Source organism: Rhinolophus sinicus, chromosome 1, assembly GCF_057876585.1.
Source record: "Rhinolophus sinicus isolate RSI-liver-muscle chromosome 1, RSI-T2T, whole genome shotgun sequence".
NCBI classification, from domain to species: domain Eukaryota; kingdom Metazoa; phylum Chordata; class Mammalia; order Chiroptera; family Rhinolophidae; genus Rhinolophus; species Rhinolophus sinicus.
In genome coordinates this window covers 79,773,379-79,796,800 of record NC_142501.1, presented here as the reverse complement: position 1 = coordinate 79,796,800, position 23,422 = coordinate 79,773,379, and the positions used below count along the sequence as shown (strand labels likewise).

General features: G+C 33.8%; 1 protein-coding gene across 1 annotated transcript in view; it reads left to right on the top strand.

Moving 5' to 3' along the window:
• Positions 1-20,486, top strand: part of SLC6A15 (solute carrier family 6 member 15) — a 45,522-nt gene extending 25,036 nt beyond the window's left edge. Inside the window, exons 7-13 of the mRNA XM_074325337.2 lie at positions 4,638-4,748; positions 8,003-8,244; positions 8,347-8,539; positions 9,644-9,836; positions 13,197-13,356; positions 17,889-18,051; positions 19,078-20,486. Of these exons, the coding sequence (XP_074181438.1) occupies positions 4,638-4,748; positions 8,003-8,244; positions 8,347-8,539; positions 9,644-9,836; positions 13,197-13,356; positions 17,889-18,051; positions 19,078-19,449 (1,434 nt within the window). The 3' untranslated portion in view covers positions 19,450-20,486. The remainder of the gene's footprint in view (positions 1-4,637; positions 4,749-8,002; positions 8,245-8,346; positions 8,540-9,643; positions 9,837-13,196; positions 13,357-17,888; positions 18,052-19,077) is intronic.
• Positions 20,487-23,422: the final 2,936 nt, after the last annotated feature.

The following is a 23,422-nucleotide window of genomic DNA, read 5'->3' as shown; positions in this document are numbered from 1 at the left end:
TATACTTGGCCACACACACACACCTTACACACACACACACACACACACACACACACACACACACACACCTTACAATGCTAATCGGAAGCTTTATGAATTAAAAAAGGAGTATGATAGTATCATTCTCCTCTGAGCCAGGTAGGCACACCTCAGTTGAACCATGCCTGTAATACTGAATTTTACTGAAATCTCTATTTCCTCCTTTATTGTGAAGAAGAGAAATTTCAGCACTGTGATCATAATCTTCAAATAGTTGAATAAAAAGAATAAGGCTAGTGCTGTGGGGCTACAGAGAACAGAATGATGGTCAAATATTGGGGAGTATGGATAGTGGTTGGGTGGTGGTAAATCTTTTAAAAAAGGAAGACCTTTCAGGAATCAAGGCTGGTAACAGTGAGAGAGCTCAGCATTGTTGGAGGTTGTCAGACAGAGGTTGCATGTCCTTTTGTTACAGTCTCTATTAAGGGGATGCCTACCCCAGCATGAAGGATAGAAATGAAAAACTCTAAGTTTTCTTCTAATTCTAATTATTTTCCTATTAGTACTACTTTGCTATCCTTGCTACTACTGGGTTAAGTACTTTGTAAGTGTTAGCTTGTTTAATCTTTTTATCAGCCAGATGATTTGCATAGTTTTATCGTCATTTTACTGCAAAGTTAAGCTTAGGGAAAATAAATAATTGACCAGAATTATAAAACTGATAAATGGCAGAGCTAGAATTAGGCTATGATGTCCTCAAAGGGAATGATTTTTTCTGAAAGTATGTTTATGATAAGCATTTTAATATGTAAGGAAAACAACCCAACTAAATGATTTTATACTTTTATGTTCTTCGATAGTTGAATAGAATGAAAGTATTTTCATACAACATTTTGATTGATAAACTAATCCCTCTCACTGAATGTACTTGCTGTGAAAGGCATTTCGGTTATCAAGGCCCAGAGGGTCTCAAAATCAGCCAAAGAAACATATGTCATTGTTTCATTTCCCAATTACTAAAACTGTGTACTTCCTGAACAATGTAGTCATTCATCAATCATTTAATACACGTATATTGAGCACCTACCACGTGCCAGGAATTGATCTTGTTCTGGATATACACTGATGAATAAGGCAGACAAAATGCCTGTCCTCACGGAATGTCCATTCTAGTGGCAGGGACAGACAATAAACAATATTGTAAAATAATTTCAGGTAGCAATGGATAAAATAAAGTGCGATAAGGAGAAAGTATAACGTTTTAGGTATAGTCAGGTAGAATTTAACCTATTTTTAATAACAACATGCTACTATGGTGTAAGACTAGACTCCTGGGATTAAATGTAAAGAATTTGTGTTTAAAAATAATACGGACACCTCTATAAAGAGCTGACATAAGATATCATAAATCTCAGAATTTAATGATTATTATTTTTTGTTTGTTTTACCTGCTCACAGAATAAAATTATGATGTGACCTACTTAATACTACTTAAGTGTTTAACATTTTGAGTGTTATTTTTCCCCATGTTACATTGAATATAAAATTGTATTTTTCCTTTTTAGGAAGCTATGCTATAGCCTTATCATTGAATCCAGATCGGTGTCTTTAAGAACTCAAATACTTGTTAAATTAATAAATGGAAATTGAAATGAGTCTGATGATATGATTAGCATATAATTTTTAAAAGACTGCAGAATAAAGATGAACTTATTTTGGGGTGAATGTATGCGGAAAGGAAAACTTAACTTTCTCTAAATTCTGTCAATGTACAATATTTTTTAGTATCTCCTTTAGGTTAGAAACTGATAGACATGCAAAAATGAATAAGCCACAGTTTTGTGCTCATGGACCTCATATTTTAATGGGTGAGATAATTAGAGCAAAATAAGTGCAGTTATAGAGGCATATGAAAAGTGTGTTATAGCATAGAAGTAGCCACTGAAATTACCATGTATTTGGGGAAGTTTTCATAGAGGACGTAAATTTTAGGCTAGACTTTGTGTTTGTGGAGGAGTTCACCAGAAAGTTCAGAGAAAGAACACTGGATGCATGGAAAACAGCATGTACAAAGCCCAAAGATCGCTTAGCACCCCTCTGTGACTTTTATATACAACTGCTGGAGCGCTTGGGAAATGAAACTTGAAATGTAAGTTTACTACAGATATTAAAGGATATGTGGACATTGGTAAAATGACTGGCTGTTACCTAACAAACAGTGTGGAATATTTGAGCATTTTTAGCAGGATTTTTAGAGGATTTAAAGATCGACACCATCAGATCTTTAAATTAGAAAGATCATTCTGGTAGTAGTGTGGATGATGGATTTGAGGGATGAAGGGGAGAGCTGACAGGGAGAATCTAGAGGCAAGATGGCCAGGAAACTATTATAATAGTGAAAAGTGACATCACTGAGGATGGAAAAAAAGGGACAGATGTGAGATTTCTGTGGTAGAATCAATAGAATTGGTTGACCAGTTGGTTATGGGACCTAGGGAAGAAGAACATAGTAAAAGTGTGATTAGCCTGGACAAACAAAAGTACAGGACAAGTCATTTCTTCCCTTAGCCTCTAGTTTGAAGTTATATTAAAAGCGTGCTGAGTGTAAGTCATACTTATTGGAAAAATCATAATCAACCTATTCAGACTATTTTAGTGTATAGCCTTCATTTTCAGTTTTAAAATAAGTGGAATCAATGGAAATTATATAAGTCACTTATAAGACAGCAAATTTAAGTTATTTTTTTTTAAATAGCTATTTTGCCAAAGTGAATCCTTGCTTCTGAATAGTGAATCTTGCCTCAAGATTTGTGAAGAATAATAAAAGGAATATCTTTAATTCAAGTTAGATAAGGGCTACTTAAGTAGATACATAGTAGACTAACAAATTTAAAGAATGCTGAAAGTAGATAAGAAGAATTAAAAAAAAGTACTCCATGTGAAGGCATTTTGATAAAAGAAAGGTAAGTGAATGGAAGTACTCAAGGAATTAAAACAATTTGAAATGATTGAAAATTCATGCTTTGCTATAACTAATTAAAATATAATTAATTAAAATATTGGTTTTAAGTAATTGATATTTTATTCATGATGTTTTTTTCTTAGGGTCTTCCACATGTGTTTATGATGATAAAGTGAATAGAACTGTAGAAGTGCAAGTTTTAATGTTGACTTATACATTGTTCGTCTATAGTTATTATTGGATTCAATATATCTTACCTGCCGTAACCCATCCTCTGCTATGGCAGTTTTTACTTCATTCTTCACACCTTCCTTCCCTCTACAGATACATATCATATGCCTACAGTATGCCAGCAACTGTGTTACGTGATTGGGATATGGTAATGAACAGGAGAGAGGAGGCCCCTGCCCTCACAGAACTTACTATATTCCAATAGGGGAGTCTGGAGACTAATAAGGAAACACATAAAAAACAATTTTGACAGTACTAAGTGGTATCAAAAAAAAACAAAACAAGATATTATGGAGGGTTTGTGAGGCATTAGTGGGGGCCAGATGGGAAATACTGGGTGAAAAAAATCATAGCCTTATTTTTGTTGGTGTGGGAAGATTTGCTGGAGAAGGTAAAGATGAGATGTACATAAAGAGAAGAGAGTCATGTGCAAATGAGGGAGACAAGTGCAGACTGAGAGCATTGCTCTTCTCTGGCCTTGAAGCTAGAGAGTTTGGTCTACCAACAGCCAGCAGGGCTTGCAGGGCTAGAGCTCAGCTGAGGGAAGAGTGGTGGTGAGGACAGGTGGGGCTCTGGAGTAAGGCTTTGCAGGTCAAAGAGAGCAACTGGCATTTTATTTCAACTAAGTTCATGATCCCTAGAGTGTTCTAATCAGGGAATGAGCTAACCCAAGTTATCTTTGGGTACCCTGGAAACCAGTTAGGAGAATACTATAAGTAGTGCAGGACTACTTCTGGACATTTGACTTTAGCCACTGGATGGATGGTGGGGCCATTTACCAAGATGGGTGGAGACAGCTTTAGGGCAAATTCAGAAGTTTCAGAAGACATGAAAAGTTTTAGAGATCTATTAGGCTTCCACATAGATGGCAAGGAAGCAGTAAATGTCTGTCTGGACAATTCTTTTTCTATAGTAAGTATTTGCTCAACCTCAGTGGTGAAACTACTGAAGCAGAAAGTTAAACCTTTACGTGGTTACTTGTTGAAGTTCTGTAAAAGACATAATAGGGACCACTCCCTACTCCAGAAGATTTATAGGATCGTAACAGAACTTAGGTTACTGGAAGAAAATATGTTTTGTTTTGTTTTTTCCTACCTAAAACTGTAAAATTAGGAATGTGTTAAGGAGTTAGTGCCCCTTCACTGTCTTAAATTTTGCTTTTTTTATGAACTAAAAGGAATCAACACGATTCAATTTACATCATACCCATGGATTATATTAAAGGAAATTAAATACGGAAGATTGTTTGTATTTTTGGGTATATCTCAAGATCTTAACTAAATCATATCAAATCAAGAATTATAAGCCATTCTAATAAGATGACTATACAAGTTATTAATAGTGTTGTTAATCATGTTATAAAAACAGTAAATGCCAAGTATGGGACAGAAGACATAGCCTTACCTGTACAAAAGAATATAGTAGCTGGTGCATCTCACCTATTTGTGTTCTTCTTTCTTTGCAGATCATGTATTTTAGTTCTCTGTTCCCCTATGTGGTACTTATATGCTTCCTAATCAGAGCACTCTTTTTAAGTGGTTCAATTGATGGCATCCGTCACATGTTTACCCCTAAGGTATGTACTGTATTTCTATTTAAGGCTTATGATCACATAAGCATTGTTTTGTTAAAATGTTCCCACAGTTCAAGGGATGATTTTTCTAATATGTGTACACTATACTTTTAAATTATAGCTTTTATGTTACCTGTCCTAGATAAAGAGATTTTATATATCTATAATTATATCCATCTATCTATCCCCAATTTTAAATGTCCCATTTTATTAGGTTGGTGCAAAAGTCATTGCAGTTTAAGAGGTTAAAACAATTGCAAAAACCGCAATGACTTTTGCACCAACCTAATAGTTCTAGAGTAAGGCCATCACTATTTAAACTTTAAAAATCCCTCTTTTATATTAAATTAGTTTATAATTTTTGCAGTTAAATTTAGAACTTTTTAGTCTTTATTCTTGTTCCTCCTCTATTCCAGTGGTTCTAAACCTTTTGTGTCATAGACACTTTTGAGAAAAAACAAAGAACCAAAAAAACGATAATAGGATTTTGTTACCAGGAAAAAAAAAAAAAAAATGAACATATTAATTTGCTTAGCGTCTCAGGAGGTTGACAGATCACTTAAAATCCATGGACCCGGGTTAAAAACCCTATTGTACTCTAAATCCCACCTCAGAGAAAAATCAATGTTTTCTTGTTTTGTTTTGTTTTGAGATTTTGTACCTCCTAGAATATTTGCATGGTGAGTTTGGAAAGTTCCGTAACTTTAATAAATACATATACATTTCAGGAAATTCTCGTTAGGCTTCATAAAGGGCTCAGCACTTAAACTCTGTCATTCAATTTAGAGCTAAACTCAACACCGGGTACATTGAACCTGATTAATCAACCTTGTGGACTTGTTATACTGATTTGACAGGGGAAAAAAAAAAACAACACAAGTTTTAAGGGGTATATGTGTTTGGTTATTCACTGAAATGAAGTTACATCTCACTATCAGTCTGCTACCACTATCGTAGGCAGACACTGTGCTATAAAGATGCAATTTGAAAATTAGTTCAGAAATTGGAAGTTACCTGAAGAATGATTGTGCAGAAGACATTAGTGTCCCAAGAATTCTTTGTCACTCTGGGCAGCTGCCTTGATACTGTGTAAAAGAGACTGAGTTCTTTGGGCATCTGGTTCCTACTTGGTGTTCATTCTCTAGAGGCAAAAACATTGACATTGGTTTTCTGGAGTAGTTCAAAAGTCCTGTTTAACATTTAGTGTTGCTGGAGCTCCTCAGTGAATAACTAGTTAAGATTCATAAATTTCAGCTGTATCATCATTTAGATCAGCTTCAAATAGCCACACTTAATGACCAAAATTATTTATATTTGTAATATTGAAAAAATATAGTTTTCTCAGTTTAAAACAACTAGCTTTGTTGTGGATTTCTGGCATATTACCTTTTCTAAGTTGGCAATTGCTTGAGACATAATTCTAAATATTTGATTTAAATAGATGTTTTAGAATTTAAACTCTTTGATATGATGCTTTTACATGACCCCCATATTTAAAACTGCAACATTATTAACATTTTAAATGAGGCCTAGGTATCTCTTTTAAAATATGGTTAATTTTTCAGTTCACTTTTCATTGACTGTTGATCAGATTCTGTATTAGGTCACGTAAGAAGTGATAATTAATATAATAACAATAAGAAGTTGCTAATTACTTTTAATTTACCTTTTTTATATAAGCAAAAAAGTGCCTAAACACATGAAATATTCCAAAAACTGAATGGAGATTTAGTTCCTGAGTTGAAAGTACAGCAATCTGAATAATGTCTTTAGTAAGTAGGTGCTTTCTGCCATCTAGTGGGTAAAGTAGAGATAGACAGTTGATTGTAGTTGAGTAGATCAGCATTTTAACCATAGAATAGTAAGGTAGCAATGGTGAACAGACGATATGCGTCTTAGTTAATTGTACAAAAATTATAAATATAATTATTATGTTTCATGAAAATATTGTAGACATTTCAATAATAATAACTAATATTAATTGAACATTAGATCCTAATATTTCAGAGCACATGAATTTTGTAATCTACTTGTGTTCATATTTCATCTCCACCCCAGAACAGTGTAACCTCAGGCAGGTTACTTAACCTTTCTAAGATTTAGATAATAGTAGCAATGGATCATTGTGAAGACTAAATGAGATAATCTATGTATAAAGGGCTTATCAGTGTGCCTGCCATTCTAGCCCGTATATATCAGCCGTTTTTGAGCCCTTAGAGAGTGGTAGACAATGAGATAAATAAATAGTACATCTTGTTACTCCCATCTTTCAGTTGAGGAAGCTGAAACTCAGAGAGAACTGGCCACTTAATTTAGGTTGCACTATTTTTAGATTATTATGTGCCAGAATCAGGATCTGAAACTGTCTGTGGAACTCATGTTCTTACCTATATGTTTGACATTGCTCCCAGTAAAGGCTATTTCAACACAATGGTGGTAAAAAAAAAAAAAAAAAAAAAAAAAAAAAAAAAGTAAAATACCAATTTAAACACTACTGTTACTGAAATCAAACTTACCTGTTTCTTGTGGTCTATGTTGGATATGGCTAATATGAACTGTTCCATTTAAAAGGTTCGATCATTTTCTAAGAAGTAAAGCAGTATTACTTGAAATACATGTTCAGCACAGATTCAGAACTTTAGAAATTTGGATCTGAAAAGGTCTTGGAGATGATATAGTTGCATTTTCTCCAATTTTCAAAGGAAGGCTTTCAGGAAAGCCTTTTTTGAATGAATGGATAATATATATGTGAATATGCAATGCACAAATAGTTCAACTCTTTCAGGCTTGTAATTACTATCTGCTTTGACTATTAGACTTCCACCAAAAAATACAAAACTTAGGGTATTAGTTAAGTAATTATTTAACTTTTATTGATAATAGATATATTTTGCTTGGGAAAGAAAACAAAGACACACATAGGAAATAACTGAAGATAGTTCATTTCTCTTTTAAATTGTCCTTTGATGATTTGTCTTAAAGATAGTGAAACATTCCCATATAAGTAGAAAATCTCCATGTAAATAAAATGTCCATCTAAAGGCTTGATAGTCTGTAGTCTACAGTATTCTTATTCATATTCTTTGTTTCATTTTTAAATGAAAACATTATTTCTACTTAACAGATTATCTCCCCAATTTCAATAAACTTTGGGTGCATAAGTATTATGATATATTTAAACAATACAAGTAATTCCATGTAGATTAGTCTGACATATTATTTTGCTGCTGACTTCTATCATGTTTCCTTTTAAACAGCTGGAAATCATGCTGGAGCCCAAGGTCTGGAGAGAAGCTGCTACTCAGGTGTTCTTTGCCTTAGGTCTGGGATTTGGTGGCGTCATTGCCTTTTCAAGCTACAACAAGAGAGACAACAACTGCCACTTTGATGCTGTCTTGGTGTCCTTCATCAATTTTTTTACCTCTGTCCTGGCAACATTGGTGGTGTTTGCAGTTCTGGGCTTCAAAGCAAATGTCATAAATGAGAAATGCGTTGCAGAGTATGGATATTAATTTCCTTTGGCTTTTGATGGTATAACTATATAAAAAAATATACCCCCCAAACCCGTAAGTCTTCATTAATATATTGTTCTATTTTTCAGAAATTCGAAAATGATCATAACATTTTTGAAAATGGGCAACATTAGTCAGGATATTATCCCCCATCACATCAACTTTTCAGCTATTACTACAGAGGATTATCATTTAGTTTATGACATCATTCAAAAAGTGAAAGAAGAAGAGTTTCCTGCTCTTCATCTCAATTCCTGTCAAATTGGAGATGAGCTAAACAAAGTTAGTAGGCTATGTTTAAGCAATAAAATAATTATCATTTAGTTAAAATATGCATTCTCTGGAAGATTTTTTTGTTTTATTTTTAAGGAAAATGACCTTTAAAATGTTGGTGGAAGGTTGTGCTGGTTCAAAATTCACATTATTTCAGAAAACGTAATTTCTTAAATCATAAAGGTTTGCTTTGCTTAAAAAAAAAAAAAAACAATTTCATTGATTAAGACACAGTAATTTAAACTATGAATGTAAATTGATTTCCATCATAGAAAATGAACTTAGTCCTATACCTTTCCTGGTATATTTAATACAAAATTTGAATGACTATCATTTTTATATTATGATTGTTTTGACACATGAATGATATTTGGCTACTTCAACAATTATATTCCACAAGTCACGGTTAAGTTCTTTTTCTTAGTTACTGTCATATACTTTAATTACACAAAATAGATAAACATTAATACGTATTCTGTAAGTGGTTGTCACCTTCTTACTGTGTTGCCAAAAGGGAAAATATAATAGAAAAATTGGCCATTAATCACTTTCAGATAGCTAACTATTACTGAGACTAAACATAAAGCATCATGTGCAGAAAATTATGGATGAAACCATCATTACTATAAAAACCTTGAATTCTGTGAGGAAAGATTTAATTACTAACTTGCCCTTAGATTTTTTTTTTTTTTTTTAATTCTGGTCTATCTGTTGCCTTTATGAGATAATACCATCAATTTGAAACTTGTTTAAAGGCACAATTTCTTAAGAGACAACATGATAGCATATTTATTTCCAGTTACTCCCAGGCATTAACTCAGAATTTTCCCTCTCCTTTGATATATATATATATACATATGTCATATATATGATACATATATATTTTTATCTCGTATATTTATATATATTATATTTATATTATATGTATTAAATATATTAAATATATTATATTTATCTCATATATTTATATATTTTACATATAAATATAAATATGATATATATATTTTTATATATGAGATATCTCATATATATAAATATATGTATATATCATATATATATCACAATCACTTAATATTGTTCTGTATTAATGTTGTTATTTTATATATTTTACAGGCCGTTCAGGGAACTGGTTTAGCTTTCATTGCCTTTACAGAAGCAATGACACATTTCCCTGCATCTCCCTTCTGGTCGGTGATGTTCTTTCTCATGCTGGTAAATCTAGGGCTGGGCAGCATGTTTGGAACCATTGAAGGGATTATCACACCTATTGTGGACACTTTCAAAGTGAGGAAAGAAATTCTTGCTGGTGAGTTTTTACATATTTGATGTTTTGTTGAATTGATCGAGGCTACTTGACTCTTGGTGAAGGATCAGAAATGCAAATAGGAAAGTGTTATATTTTGGGTTTTATTAATGTCTATTTATTAATATGCATTGCTATTATTTGTCATATTACTTATACATTTATATAATGTGCAAATGATAGATTTAATATAGCTCATAGTATTTATTAATCATTATTTATTATGTTGCTCTTTATTAATAGGTAATATTATTATCATGAATTACTGGCACTAGAATAAAGTCATAGAATGTTCATGTATAATTTTGTATACAAATCACACAATTATAACGAGGTAGTTCAGATCCATTACTCCTTTTCCAAAGAGGCCATAGCTGAAATTGATAAACCTAAATTTACTTCTCATATAAAATAGTTATTGTGCTTTACTAGTAGTTAATGTCTCTAGGTGGAAAGACAATAAAACATTTAATCAATATCAATGGTTGTTAATAAGTCCCATCTGCGAGCATTTCTTATAATGCCAGTTTTTTACTGTATGAATCTTGTACTTGAGGGATATACTACGAGATCAGACAATTAAGTTAGCGAACTCATCCTAGAAAAAGTGCTACATACCTCATTGCTGAATATCACTAGAGTCACCTTTGAAGTACTCTCCTTGGGAAGCTATGCACCAATGCCAGTGCCTAGTCCACCCTTCAAAGCTATTTTGAAACTCTTTTTCTGGAATGGCCATCAAAGCTGTTGTTGTATTACCCCTGATGTCCTGAATGTCACCCAAATGTTTTCCTTTATCTTTGGGTAAAGAAAGAAGTCATTGGGGGCCAGATCAGGTGACTAGGGAGGGTGTTCCAATACAGTTATTTGTTTACTAGCTAAAAACTTCCTCACAGACAGTGTTGTGTGAGCTGGTGCATTGTCATGATGCAAGAGCCATGAATTGTTGGTGAAATGTTCAGGTGGTCTAACTTTTTCACATAGCCTTTTCAGCACTTCCAAATAGGAAACTTGGTTAACTGTCCAGTTGGTACAAATTCATAATGAATAATCCCTCTGATATCAAAAATAGGTTAGCAACATCATTGCAAAAAGTTCTAGAACTTAATTGTCATACCTCTTGTTATAAAGGATGGAAATTATAGCAGAAATACAGAGATATGAGAGAACCTCTTCTCCAAAAATAATAGTACTTATAATTAAAATCAAGCTGGATAGATAAGACTTGTACCATGTAATATACTGATAGATAGCATAATGGAGACTTTGCATCTTAAAAGAATAAAAAAGAAGAAAAAAGGTCATCTAAATATATAATGGAACTGTAAATGAAATAGAAGTTGAATTTGAAAGGGGAAGAGTCTTCTTGGCCTCAGAGGCCCGAGGATAGCTTTAGTACGCATATATAAACAGAGATAGAGGGAACCATAAGGAAGCCAGTCAGACCAGAGTGCAGGAAGTGTTTCTAAGTCCGGCAAAAATAAATTGGAACAAAAAATGTAGGTGATCTTGAGTGCTGGGCAGTGGTGCACAAGCTCCCCAAGCCTCTGTTTTTAGTTCTGAAAGATTTAGTAATAATTTATGTGTAAATAACTCTCAAATATATACTTTTATCACTGCTCGCTAAGTGTGTGCATGTGTGTGTGTTTGTAAAACAATTTCAGCAGTTTTTAAAAATATTTATAGTAAATAACCTGAATTCAGCCAAACATAAATGAGAAACTTCTTTATCTTCTCCCAAAAGGCAGTCTCTACTTTGAAGTTTCTATTTCATTTAAGGCTGTCAATATCCTGCTAATGTACAGTCTAAATAACAGTCATCTTTGCTTCTTTCCTCATATTTGCCCCATAACCAAACCCTCCTGAGGTATCAGGACTTGCCAAATTAAAGGGGAAAAAAAAAACAGTGTGGAGGGAAAAACACACAAGGTAGTATTAGCTGACTCCCACCAGAGACCTGTTTGGTCAGAGCAAAGGGGAATGTACTCTCCTCTCCCATTGCCTATTTTTGGGATCATGCTTGTACTTTAAGTTATATTTTACCCTGATGAAATGTCCCCCCGTTACCTTTTTCAGATGTGTTTTTGTCTTCTCTGATAGTACATTATCTTTTCCTCTCACATCTCCACTGAAACTCTTATTGTCTGTACCACCTAGAATGCACTTTCTTCATATTTACCTTATACTATAGTGTAATTGGGAGACATAGGCTATGACTCATATTTAAGCTCTGCTACTTCCATCCTGAGACAATATACTGTGACAAGCATTGAAATATTTCAATATGTATAGACTCCAAGTACAGTACATGTTGCTTTTCCTTTTCTAAATTAGGTTTATATAAAATATTTGTTTATGTAACTCATACCACTGGCATAGTGCTTAGGAGATGGCAGTGATGGCTTAATTTAACCCCTACTTATTGAGATTGTTAGGGAAACCCCATCTTTGAACACAGGGATGTCTGTTTTTCTCTCCTCCTGAACTGCTCTACTTCTTTCACTTTTACTCACCTTTGCTAAAAGGTGGTTGAAAAATAGAACACAGTCATATTGTTTTGGAGGGCTTCTCTACTAACATGCATGAGAGAATGAAGGGTCTAACAAAACTATGGAAATATTATGTGGATTTCAGCAATGTAAGTTTTTATATTAATGGTCAGAAGTTTCTGCATCTTTCTTAGATCCTACTGCAGAAACTCCTTTTAAATGGTTCTTCTTAGTTACTTGGATAATCAGATTACCCAACCCTGTATAATTGTATTCCCAAGTAATCTGTTCCGGGAATATTAAGGTATAGATTTGTGTTGGTGCTTTGGTTACGCCTGATCGGATTTTTTTTTCCAGTTATGCTTTAAAATCAACCATATTTCAATCAAATATAAAAATATGTCATCACACTCATTATGTGCTGTATTAGCCTCATTATTAATTCAAAAATTCAATATAGCTTCCAAAATTATAAAACATTATTGAAAGTAGAAATTACCTCTGAACAATTTGGCCCCTGAAAACGTCACTTTGCTATTAATAAAGGCAAAAGGGCATGGAAAGTTATACTTTTAAAATCTTCTCAGTTTTGCCTCATTTATTATTTGTGCTTTCTAAGTAATTTTCCATAGACTCAGGGAAATGAGTTGAGTTACTGTCTTACAATGAATTTATATTAAATCGGGGCTAACTCAGGTAACTACCTCCCAATATGTGATATTCCACAGTATTAGGAAAGGTCTTGCCTATTTATTTCATTGACAGTCATAAAAGTGAAAACAAAATTATTGTTTCAGTATAATAATTCATAATGATGTTTAAAAGACTTGATTCTGAAGAAAGGCTTAATTTTTCATTTATTCCTTTTGTCCAGTTATCTGTTGTCTTCTGGCATTTTGTATTGGCCTGATATTTGTGCAACGCTCTGGAAATTACTTTGTTACAATGTTTGATGATTATTCTGCTACACTGCCTCTGCTAATTGTAGTCGTTTTGGAGAATATTGCTGTGTCCTTTGTCTATGGCATAGATAAGTAAGTATATTTACTTTTATGCATTCATTTTTCATCTCTATTTTGGAAACACTAATTGTCAATATCTATTTCATTTAGAAGAGGAGGGAAATGACTAGAGGGAAAAATGCCAGTAATTCAAATCTTTTACAAGTTCTTCTGTATTCAACAATTTTAATAAAGTATATTCCTCTATTAGGTAACTGGATAGAATTGTGTATTTGATAATATCGGCTAATATTCTGGAGTTTTGATTTAATTCTGGTTATCAAATAGTAACTTCCAAGATCTAGTGAGTATTGGCTATGTTTTAAGAACCTTTTTGTTTTGCGTTTTTATTGTCTGCATTTCACAGATGAGAAACCGCAGGCTTAGTGAGACACCAATTGACTTGCTCATCTCACCTGGACAGAGGCAGACTGGGATTCATAGCCTTTTCTGCTTAACTCTAAAACCTATGCTCCTAATTACCTTGCTAACCTGTTTTATGAGAGGGATTTTATTTTATTATGCTACATAGAGCAGGCCTTATATGGCAGGTCAATTTTGGTAAATGATACATCCTGTTCTGAAATGTACATAGCATTTACTTTATATAAACTTCAAATTTATATGGAGTTATTACTTGAATTTACTAGATGCCTAAACCTCTGAATTATATACCTACTTAATGTGAAAAGTATATATACTTGGTGTGAAATGAAACACTAGAGTAATCACAGAAGAAAAAGTCTCTGGAGGCCTTGTCCAATATTTTTTTAAAGTTGTTATCTGTGATTAACATATATGGACTAAGGCAATAAGATCATCAAGCTTATTCGAGTTCTGTTTAAAGTAGGAATAGGTGTGTTGAATGAAAACCAGAGTCCTTTTAAACGATACAAAGAACGTTGTTGGTATTGACTGAACTTGGTGGCAAAGCTTAAGGAAAGTTTTTATCATTGTCAAAAGGTCCAGACAATGAAGGGTAGGAAAACTTATATTTTGTAATCATGTACTAGATAGCAATAGTAGTAATAGCTGTCTGACATGCATTAATCCTTAATCTTTATAAAAATGCTCTGTGGTAACTAATAGCACCCATATCACAGATGGAAAATTGGCCCTACTTATATAGGACTCAGTATGTTAGTTGTAGAGCTAGGAGTTTAATTTAGACCATAATTTCAAAACCAGTTATCTCTACACTTTAGTAATCTGCCTCCAACTTCTAACCTGCACCGTGTTGGAATTTGATATTGTTATTAGACTAGTCTGTGGATCAATAAGGTCATAATTTAGATTTCCATTTAAACATTTGGTCATTTACAATAAGCATAGTAAAGAATATCTCTTTTAGTAGTGTTGCTAAATAATAATACTTAAACCAAAAGGAGGAATAATGCTAATCATAGATACATCTATTAAATTCCTACTTGCATGTGAGGTGGTGTGCTCTGCACAGTTGTCTAGGAGCCTAACAATAACCTTCCAAGATAGCTATTGTCTTTTTTGAAAATGCCCAAAACGAATCTCAGAGGGACTAAGATATACATTAAAGGTGACAGAGCCGTGATTTGAAACCAGGTCCTTTGGTCTCCAAAGCTCATATTTTGGCTTAGGAGCAGGTTTAGAATTCCCATGTCTAAAATGTTCTCATTTCAATACATTCCCCTCTTTTAGATTTCTGTAGCAACCTTAGATTCTTCCTGTTTATACTTTCAACAGTTTCATGAGCTCGATTCTTCTCTCCGTTCTCTGTCACTTGTGCCTGTGTTTCCAGAGACAGAGTTGTGAGAAAGAAGGCAACCAAACCTAAACTTTTGAGACAGCAAATTCAAATGCAGAAAAATACTATCTATTGAAGCACAGCAATTTAGGGATTAGGGAGAAATATGAATGAAAGAGAATGAGACGTTTCCTGTGAAGCTGTAAGTAATGGCAGTGTGGTTCTTGCATCTCCCAAAATCTCCTTTTAAAAAAAGAAAGAATGACTAGCAGAGCAAAAACAAATACCCATGGGCATGGCAAGAAGACATTCTCATGGACCCTCAAATATGAGAGGTAAGGGACAAACCACTGACAGCCACAAGACATGTGTGGTACGACATCTGTGTGGGAGATGGCAGAGGATATGCAGCTGGACTTCTGACAGTTCCCAAATCATCCCCAGATTCTCCCTGCAAAGTACGGTAGGCTAATCTGAAGATAGTGACCTAAAACGGGAGAAATTTTATAGGGTCCTTGCCCTCACTTGAAGGAATGCAGATGGATCAAAATGCAGCAAGATCATCAGTGCTGGAACAATCTGGTCTCCAAAAACTCTTGAAAATAAGAAACACAGTTCTCTTAAAGGGAAAGCTCTGCACTGAAGAGAAAGTGATGGGAGCAAAACCTGAATTGAGCAGGAGAGAGACAGTAGGGCCAATGGAAGAAGAAAGTCCAGATAAATATAAGGAGGACTGCAAAAGAGGTACAACTGAGAAATTATGAGGTGAATTTTCGATTACTTTGCAGAAACAGGAAATGCCCTCCCTGTCTCCTAAAAATACAGGAAAATGTATGTTATTTAATTGTGGTGAAATCTTAAGAACAATTATTAAAGAGAGAGAGAAAAGGAGCAGAACAATATGCCTGCAAACAACAAAAGCACTCAAGCAAAATAAATGGAAAACTAACAATATTTCAAAATGAGTTGAAATTGATTTAAAAATAAACGATAGAAGCCACAAAAGAAAAGCATGTATCGGCTACTTAAAAATCATTAAATATGATAATTAGGGAAAGGAAGATTTGAAAACAGAGGTGGTATAACTTAGGAAATAATTTTGAATAAAAGAAAAACAGCTCAGAAATGAATATCAAATTAAAAAGATCACAAAAACAATAAACACAATGGCTATTTCCACAAGTATTAGAAGCTAGAAAGGAGGAATACTTTTAGAACCAAGGAGAAATAATGGAGGATATAAAAAAAAAAGGGGGTAGAAACAGGAGATAGGCAGAGGTGATTCACCATATGTACAATGAGGATCTCAGCACAGTGGCCAGAAAAAATACTAAAAACTATAATTCAGGAAACTCACCTGAAATACATGACAATTTGAGTGTTGAGAGGGGGAACAATATGCTTGGAAAAATAGACATCATGGCCAACAGCAGGACATAGTCTAGGATATTACTTCAAACAAAGAAAAAAAAAAGGGGGAATCTAGGCAAAAACAATAGAAAATAAGCAAAATTATTTGTAAGAGAAAAATGTGATAGTCAAACATTTTGGAACAATATTATGTAGACATACTTAATGATTCTCACGGAAAAAAATGTAAGCCACAGATTTCAAATCCAGATAAAATGATATGTAAATATAGTGACCAGAGACAAACAATTACAAGCATGCAGGAAATTAGGGAATATAGTTATTGTGTTCCCTGTTTGAAGAATCTTCTCGAGAACTAGCTTTAGACCACCCCAAAATCTACAGAAATATCGGTACAGCACTGGTGTGTAGGCAGTAAATATTTATCTCTAGATAAATATTAAGGGATATAAACTAGTGTGTAATAACCATGTGCTTTGACAGTGTTAACATCGTCCACCTAAAGAGGGTGAATTTTATTTCATGTAAATAATACCTCAGTAAGCTCACTTAAAAGAAAGTCTGATCAATACTAGGTCGAAGTACTAATTTACAGGAAGTAGGAGGATCAGATGTACTTGTGAAGCAACACTGTGGGGATGCAATCAGCAAAAGCCAGACTGGCAAACTGCAGTACAGAGGACCCAGCTGATTCAGCAGAAAATTGGAAGAAACAAAAGAGATTTGTAGAAGGAACCTAGAGATACGACTTCACTCATATGTGGGATATAAATCTGAAAGCAACAAATGAACAAGATAAACAAACAAGCAAAAAGTCATAAACACAGACAACAGTTTAGCGGTTACCGGAGGGTAAGGGGTGGGGTGGTAGAAGAGGGTGAAAGGGATGGAAGGAGAACTGACTCTGGGTGATGAGCACACAATGCAACATATAGATGATGTATTACAGAAATGTACACTTGAAACCCATCTAATTTTATTAACTAATGTCACCCTAATACATTTAATAAAATGAAAGAATGGGCTTGAGAGACACATCAAGTAGTTGCAATGTATTGACCTTTCAATTCAAATGACCAGAGTATAAAAAGAAATGAGACTATAGGTAATATAAACATGGATTGTATATTGGATGATATTAATTAATTATTGCTAAATAAAGACAAGAAGACAAGGAATTTTTAATGTATTGCAAATACTGTGTTCATAGACAAGAAAGTCATCAGTAGAAGGAAACTTTTCAGTGATTGGCTTAAGAGGGCTTTCACTAAATAAAAATTACAGCATGTAATTAACTGGTTCCATTTTACCGTATATGTGCTCTTAATTTTTAAGTCATCTTCTAATAGGACTGTTTGATTCAGTATAAAAGGTGCATGGGGTATCATGTCTAAACCCGTCATACCATTGATAGAATGCACATTTTTAAGGTATTACATTAAGCTTGAGGAAAACTTGCTTTCTTTTTATTTAGGTTTATGGAAGACCTAAGGGATATGCTGGGTTTTGCTCCCAACAGATATTACTACTATATGTGGAAATATATTTCTCCTCTAATGCTATTATCACTGCTAATAGCTAGTGTTGTGAATATGGGATTAAGTCCTCCTGGCTATAATGCATGGATTGAAGATAAGGTAAACTACAAAATAAGAATTTGTAGAAAAAAATATATGTAAAATGCCATTTTAGAAGTTTTTGTCTTTTGCTTTCTTCACAGCATATTTTGCTGTTTAATGCATCGTATTGCTTTTATGCAAGGATCTAGAGATTTATGTTTTGTTTGGTCACAAACATGTATGATTTTTTTGTATACTGTAGATTTTTTTTTGTAGATTTTCTTTTTTAATACACAAGAAACAGTAACTTGGTTCTCATTAGTAGCTTTATTTATGTCACTATAGATGAACCAATAATCACCCGGCCTTTAACTAGAAAACATGTTGTTCAAACCATCGGAAATATTTTTCATATATGGTATGAATATATTAAATTGTATCCCAGATACTATATAACAATGAAAATATGTGTTAGCCATGTAGACATAATTTAAGTAACTGTTGAAGTAAAATTTTGTTATTGCTGTTTTATATTAGCAACCACTATTTTAATTCTGTTCTCAAGCTGTATTACCCACATAATAATGCAATCATAAAACATATATTAGCTGTTATAAAATTAGAGTGCTTACTTTTCAGAGATAACTCTGATCTTTATTCCATGGTCAATAATTCTATATAATAACAACTAAATTTATGACTGGGGCATGAACAAGCCTGTTATCCCTTACCCAACCCCTTTGGCCCAGATGCGCTTCACAATTTAGATTTTAGGACTTATGTAACAGGTATCCATTGCTTAATAATGAACTACCCCAAAATGTAATGATTTATTTTTTCTTGGGTCCTATGGAAGCTGATTAAACTTGGAGAGTCAGTGTCACTCTCTGATTTTTCATTCTTGGCTTCTTTCGAGCAATATGGATTCAGGGCAGCATTCTATGTAACAGAAGCCAAAACTGCACGGCCTTTAAAACCTAGCCTTGAAAGTTGCTGAATGTCATTTCCACAGCAGTCTACTGGACAAAGCAAGTCATAAGACTAGCCCAGATTCTTTGATTACAACCCTGAATATTAATAAATACTTTTTTTTGGCTTTAACAGGCATCTGAAGAATTTCTGAGCTATCCAACCTGGGGAATGGTTGTCTGTGTCTCTCTGGTTGTCCTAGCCATACTCCCCGTCCCGGTTGTCTTCCTCATTCGTCGCTGCAACCTTTTAGATGATAGCTCTGGTAATTTAGCCTCTGTGACCTATAAGAGAGGAAGGGTCCTGAAGGAGCCTGTAAACTTAGAGGGAGATGATGCAAGCCTCATTCATGGAAAGATACCAAGCGAGATGTCCTCTCCAAATTTTGGTAAAAATATTTATCGGAAACAGAGTGGATCACCAACTCTGGATACTGCTCCCAATGGACGATATGGAATAGGGTATTTGATGGCAGATATGCCAGATATGCCAGAATCTGATTTGTAGCTGGCGGGGGTGGGGAATCAGTGGGTTTTATTCGGTTCATCTTTGTCAATGAACATTGGCTCAATGAAGAGAAGCATTAGGCTTCCTTTATCAGAGGGCGATCTCAGGTTATCCATGGCTGTGATCTTTAACCCTAACAGTGTATGTAAATTCAGCTAGAGTGTTCCTTTGGGTTCTTCAGTTTACATTTGCACAGAAAGAGTTGCAGACAAGCTTACAGTGACTGAGGTTCATGGTCGTCAGAATTTTTAAAAATAGTCTTGGTGTTTTTTCAAGTATTTCTATCTCTAAAACAACAACAACAACAACAAAAAAACCACACACAAACAAACAGATGTTACCTCAGTTTCTAAAAATTTCTGGATGTAATACTATTGGCAATTCAAAAATGGTATACTTTAAAATGAGTAAGTTTGCCTTCAGGGTAACTCCCAGTATTACAATTAACAGTTCTGTAAGTTGGTGCCTCTCAACACATTTCCATGATTATATTGTGTATATAGACTGTACTTATTTTGGTAGCATTGATACCTTCTTAGGCAACTAGTTGAAGAAAACTGCAAAATATTTTCTTATGTAATGGCTGTATAGAGAAGTAGTATCAAAGAATAAGAAGGCACTTATATTGGGATGAAAGGTTAGACTCCGAGGTGACTGGGGATCATGTGTGTGATGGCTGTATATTTTGTGTAAAATATATGTGTGAAAATGATCTAAGAGTGAGTCACTCAGCACTCTCAAGAATTATGCAGATTCTGCATTTTTCTATGCCGTGTGCCTAAAAACCTCCTTGATATTTATTGTGGATTCAAGATTACTCATAGTATATTTATATAATATACTTGCAATGTATATAGGTGTATATTAGTACTCCAAATACTGATTTGAAAACTTGAAGCAAGGTGGCATTTTATTTCATATCTTTCTCTTTTGCTTTTGTTTTATGCAAATCTAAATCCTTTTTTAAGTGATTGTTAAAATTGTATGGCATTACATTTTAAGCTATGAATAAAGTAAAAAATGATATTTGTTTTCCATATTGAGTTTTCTTGTATCACCTTAACTGGATTTTCTTGCATTTCAGTCAGCAGTTAGGCATTTCTTAGTAATTAATCATCACATTCCAAGTGGGATTAATAGATTGATTAACAGAGTTACCACCACCTTAGAGACAAAGACAACATCGAGTATTATGGTAAATGGTGTTTTAATATAGCCTCACAATTCTTGAAAAAAATACTTCTAGGAAACCACATGTACAGTTGACAGCTTGCTGGGTCAGTATTGTCTCTGAAGTATAAAAAAAATTACGATGATTATTGTGAAGCTGTTGTAGATATAAAATTGGATGAAGCAGAACTCCACTGAGTACCATCTCTTTAAAAGCCTTTATTTATAACCACTATATCAGTTACAGTTTTTAAATGTACAGTTTAAAAAACAATGATGGCTAAAGTAGCAAAATAGGGGAGGTATGGCACACACCATATCCATTGATTTATTTTGGCCAAGTATTTTTGGTCTGCTATAGACTTATTAACAGACTGCATCATAGTTTTTGAAATATAATTCCACTGGTGACTGAAACTTTGTTTCTTTTGTTTTGTTTTTGCATATTCACCAATATATTTTGCATCTCTTTAAAACAGTTTATAATTTTTTATATTTTTAAAATATTTTATAGATTGGAAATATATGTACATTATACAAAACTCAAAAAAATTAACAATTCAGTGAAAAATAAGTTTCCCCTTCAAAATTTCTCCTAGCCACCCATTTCCCGTCCTTGAAGGCGACCACCATTATCAGTTTCTCTGTATCCTTCGAAAGATGCTCTATGTATACGCATTACATAAATGACATCATTCAGTATTCTTTCTTCTGAATTTTACTTATTTCAATGTATAATTTATTTTGGACAGTGTTCCATATAAAGGGGCATAGATTTGCTTCACTATTTCAGAAGTTGAAGTGATACAAATTTTGTTTATTTTTGTGTTGAAGAAATATTTTTTCATAAGCTACCCCAATATTAAAAGTTTGTATTAAATATTTTACCTGCAAAAGGCAGTAGCTTACATTCTCCAACAGTACCATTTTTCTTTGCTCCTTCTCTTTCCATGAAAACTCTTGATCTACAATTTGGATACCTGCCTTCGACTAGGGAATAGGTCCCCACCTTTCTATTCACAAAGTCATGTGAAGAAGGTAGGGATTCTACTTTTGAAAAGGAAGAGAATCTAAACTACTTCTAATGCTCTCACTTGGCATATGACAAAACGAGGTCATAGAGGTTAAAGCGAAATAAACAAGGTCTCTCCTTCCTGCTGCTTTCTTTTAGTCAGTTCTTTGGCTATTCATTTATTCATGTGCTCATCCTTTCTTTCAGCAGCTATTCACCAAGAATCTACCCTATTTTTACTAGTAAGACAATGCACCAATGTAAGTAGAGTATAAACTATTCATCTTTTCCCTACTTTCTCCCCTTCCTCAGGGAGAGCCCTTCCCTGTCCTTTCCCAGATAGTGTACTATTTAATCAATGAGTGATAGTATGAAGTATCCTTCTCTGCACTCTAAAATTTGAGGCTACTTGTTTTTGTATTACTTTAAACTTCTTCTGTTTGAAGACTTGGTCTAAACTTTCACCTAGACATAACATAGCCAAGTATTGTGTATCTTCAAATGGAAGGCAGGCTGGGGAGTGTGACAGGAGGGCTGATAGAGTATTCAGAGTGAAATTAAAGGAAGGGAGAGAAAATAAACTCACTATTTGGTGTTTGAGTCATAATGAGGGAGTCTAATATATTGGTGCAACGAATTCTTAGGATGCAATTTCATGAAAGTATATTTGCATCAGCATGTGTCTGTGTGTATGTGCATTTTATTTTATTTTATTTTATTTTTAGGCAGAAGTTACTTTTTTCGTCAAATCTTCAAATGGGTTTGTGATCCCCGAAAGTTTAAGATCAGGAAGTAGTGCTTCTTCACTATAATTATGCTTTCAAGTCACTTGTGCCCTTTTAAAGACATATTTTCAGCATATTGAATCCGAATCCTGTTGGGATTGGATACAGGACATGAATATATTTTAAAAAACATATTCTAATGTGCATTTTGAGTTAGATACTATGAGTGTAAAGAAGATTAAAAAAGTACAAGTAAAATATGAATCCTAATTGTATCAATCAAAGAGAATGAAAATGAAGGTACTATAACAGTGATGACTGGGGTGAAAATAATTTGGTGGCTAGAAGCTGAAATTTGTAATAAGAAAATTCTTTAAAAGTAAAATATTTTTCTCCTTTTGATTTGTTTCTGGTTACTCTGTTTCCTGAACACTCCCCAAAGAGATTCGTATTTATATTGATTGGGTATGAATAAAAGCAATAGCAATCGCATGGATTTTTCCATAAATTTTCATTGTAAATTTTTGAGCCATAAAGTTGTGACAAAAATGGAAAAACCATAAAACTCTAGAAAACTATTGGAAATATTAAAGATAACACTTTCCATAAGCTATCCATTATGGAGCGTAGCATATTTTTACCTTCATAACTTAGGACTGAAGTAAAATGTTCCATATGTTATTTTGCCTCAAATGACTGACTCCAAAATTGGCTGATCTTCTAGTTATCCTGACATGCATTCCCATCTAAAACATTACCTTGTGAATGCCTATCATGTGGAAGTAAAAAGAGAAAACGGACTGGGACATTATCTTGTCCTAAATTCGATGTCTTTCAGATTTGACTATTGTTTTAACACACCACAGTGATTCCTAGTACCACCATCAAAACACACATATCCATACTACCACCACAAACAACAACAAAAACAAAACACCTGATGTATATGAACGTTAAGAAATGTGCCATGTGGTGCCTATGCAATACCATATGTTGTGCCCTGTAAATAAAAGGAACCATGCCCTGTAGATTAATGGTGATATCCCAGCTGCCATTCTTTTTCCAC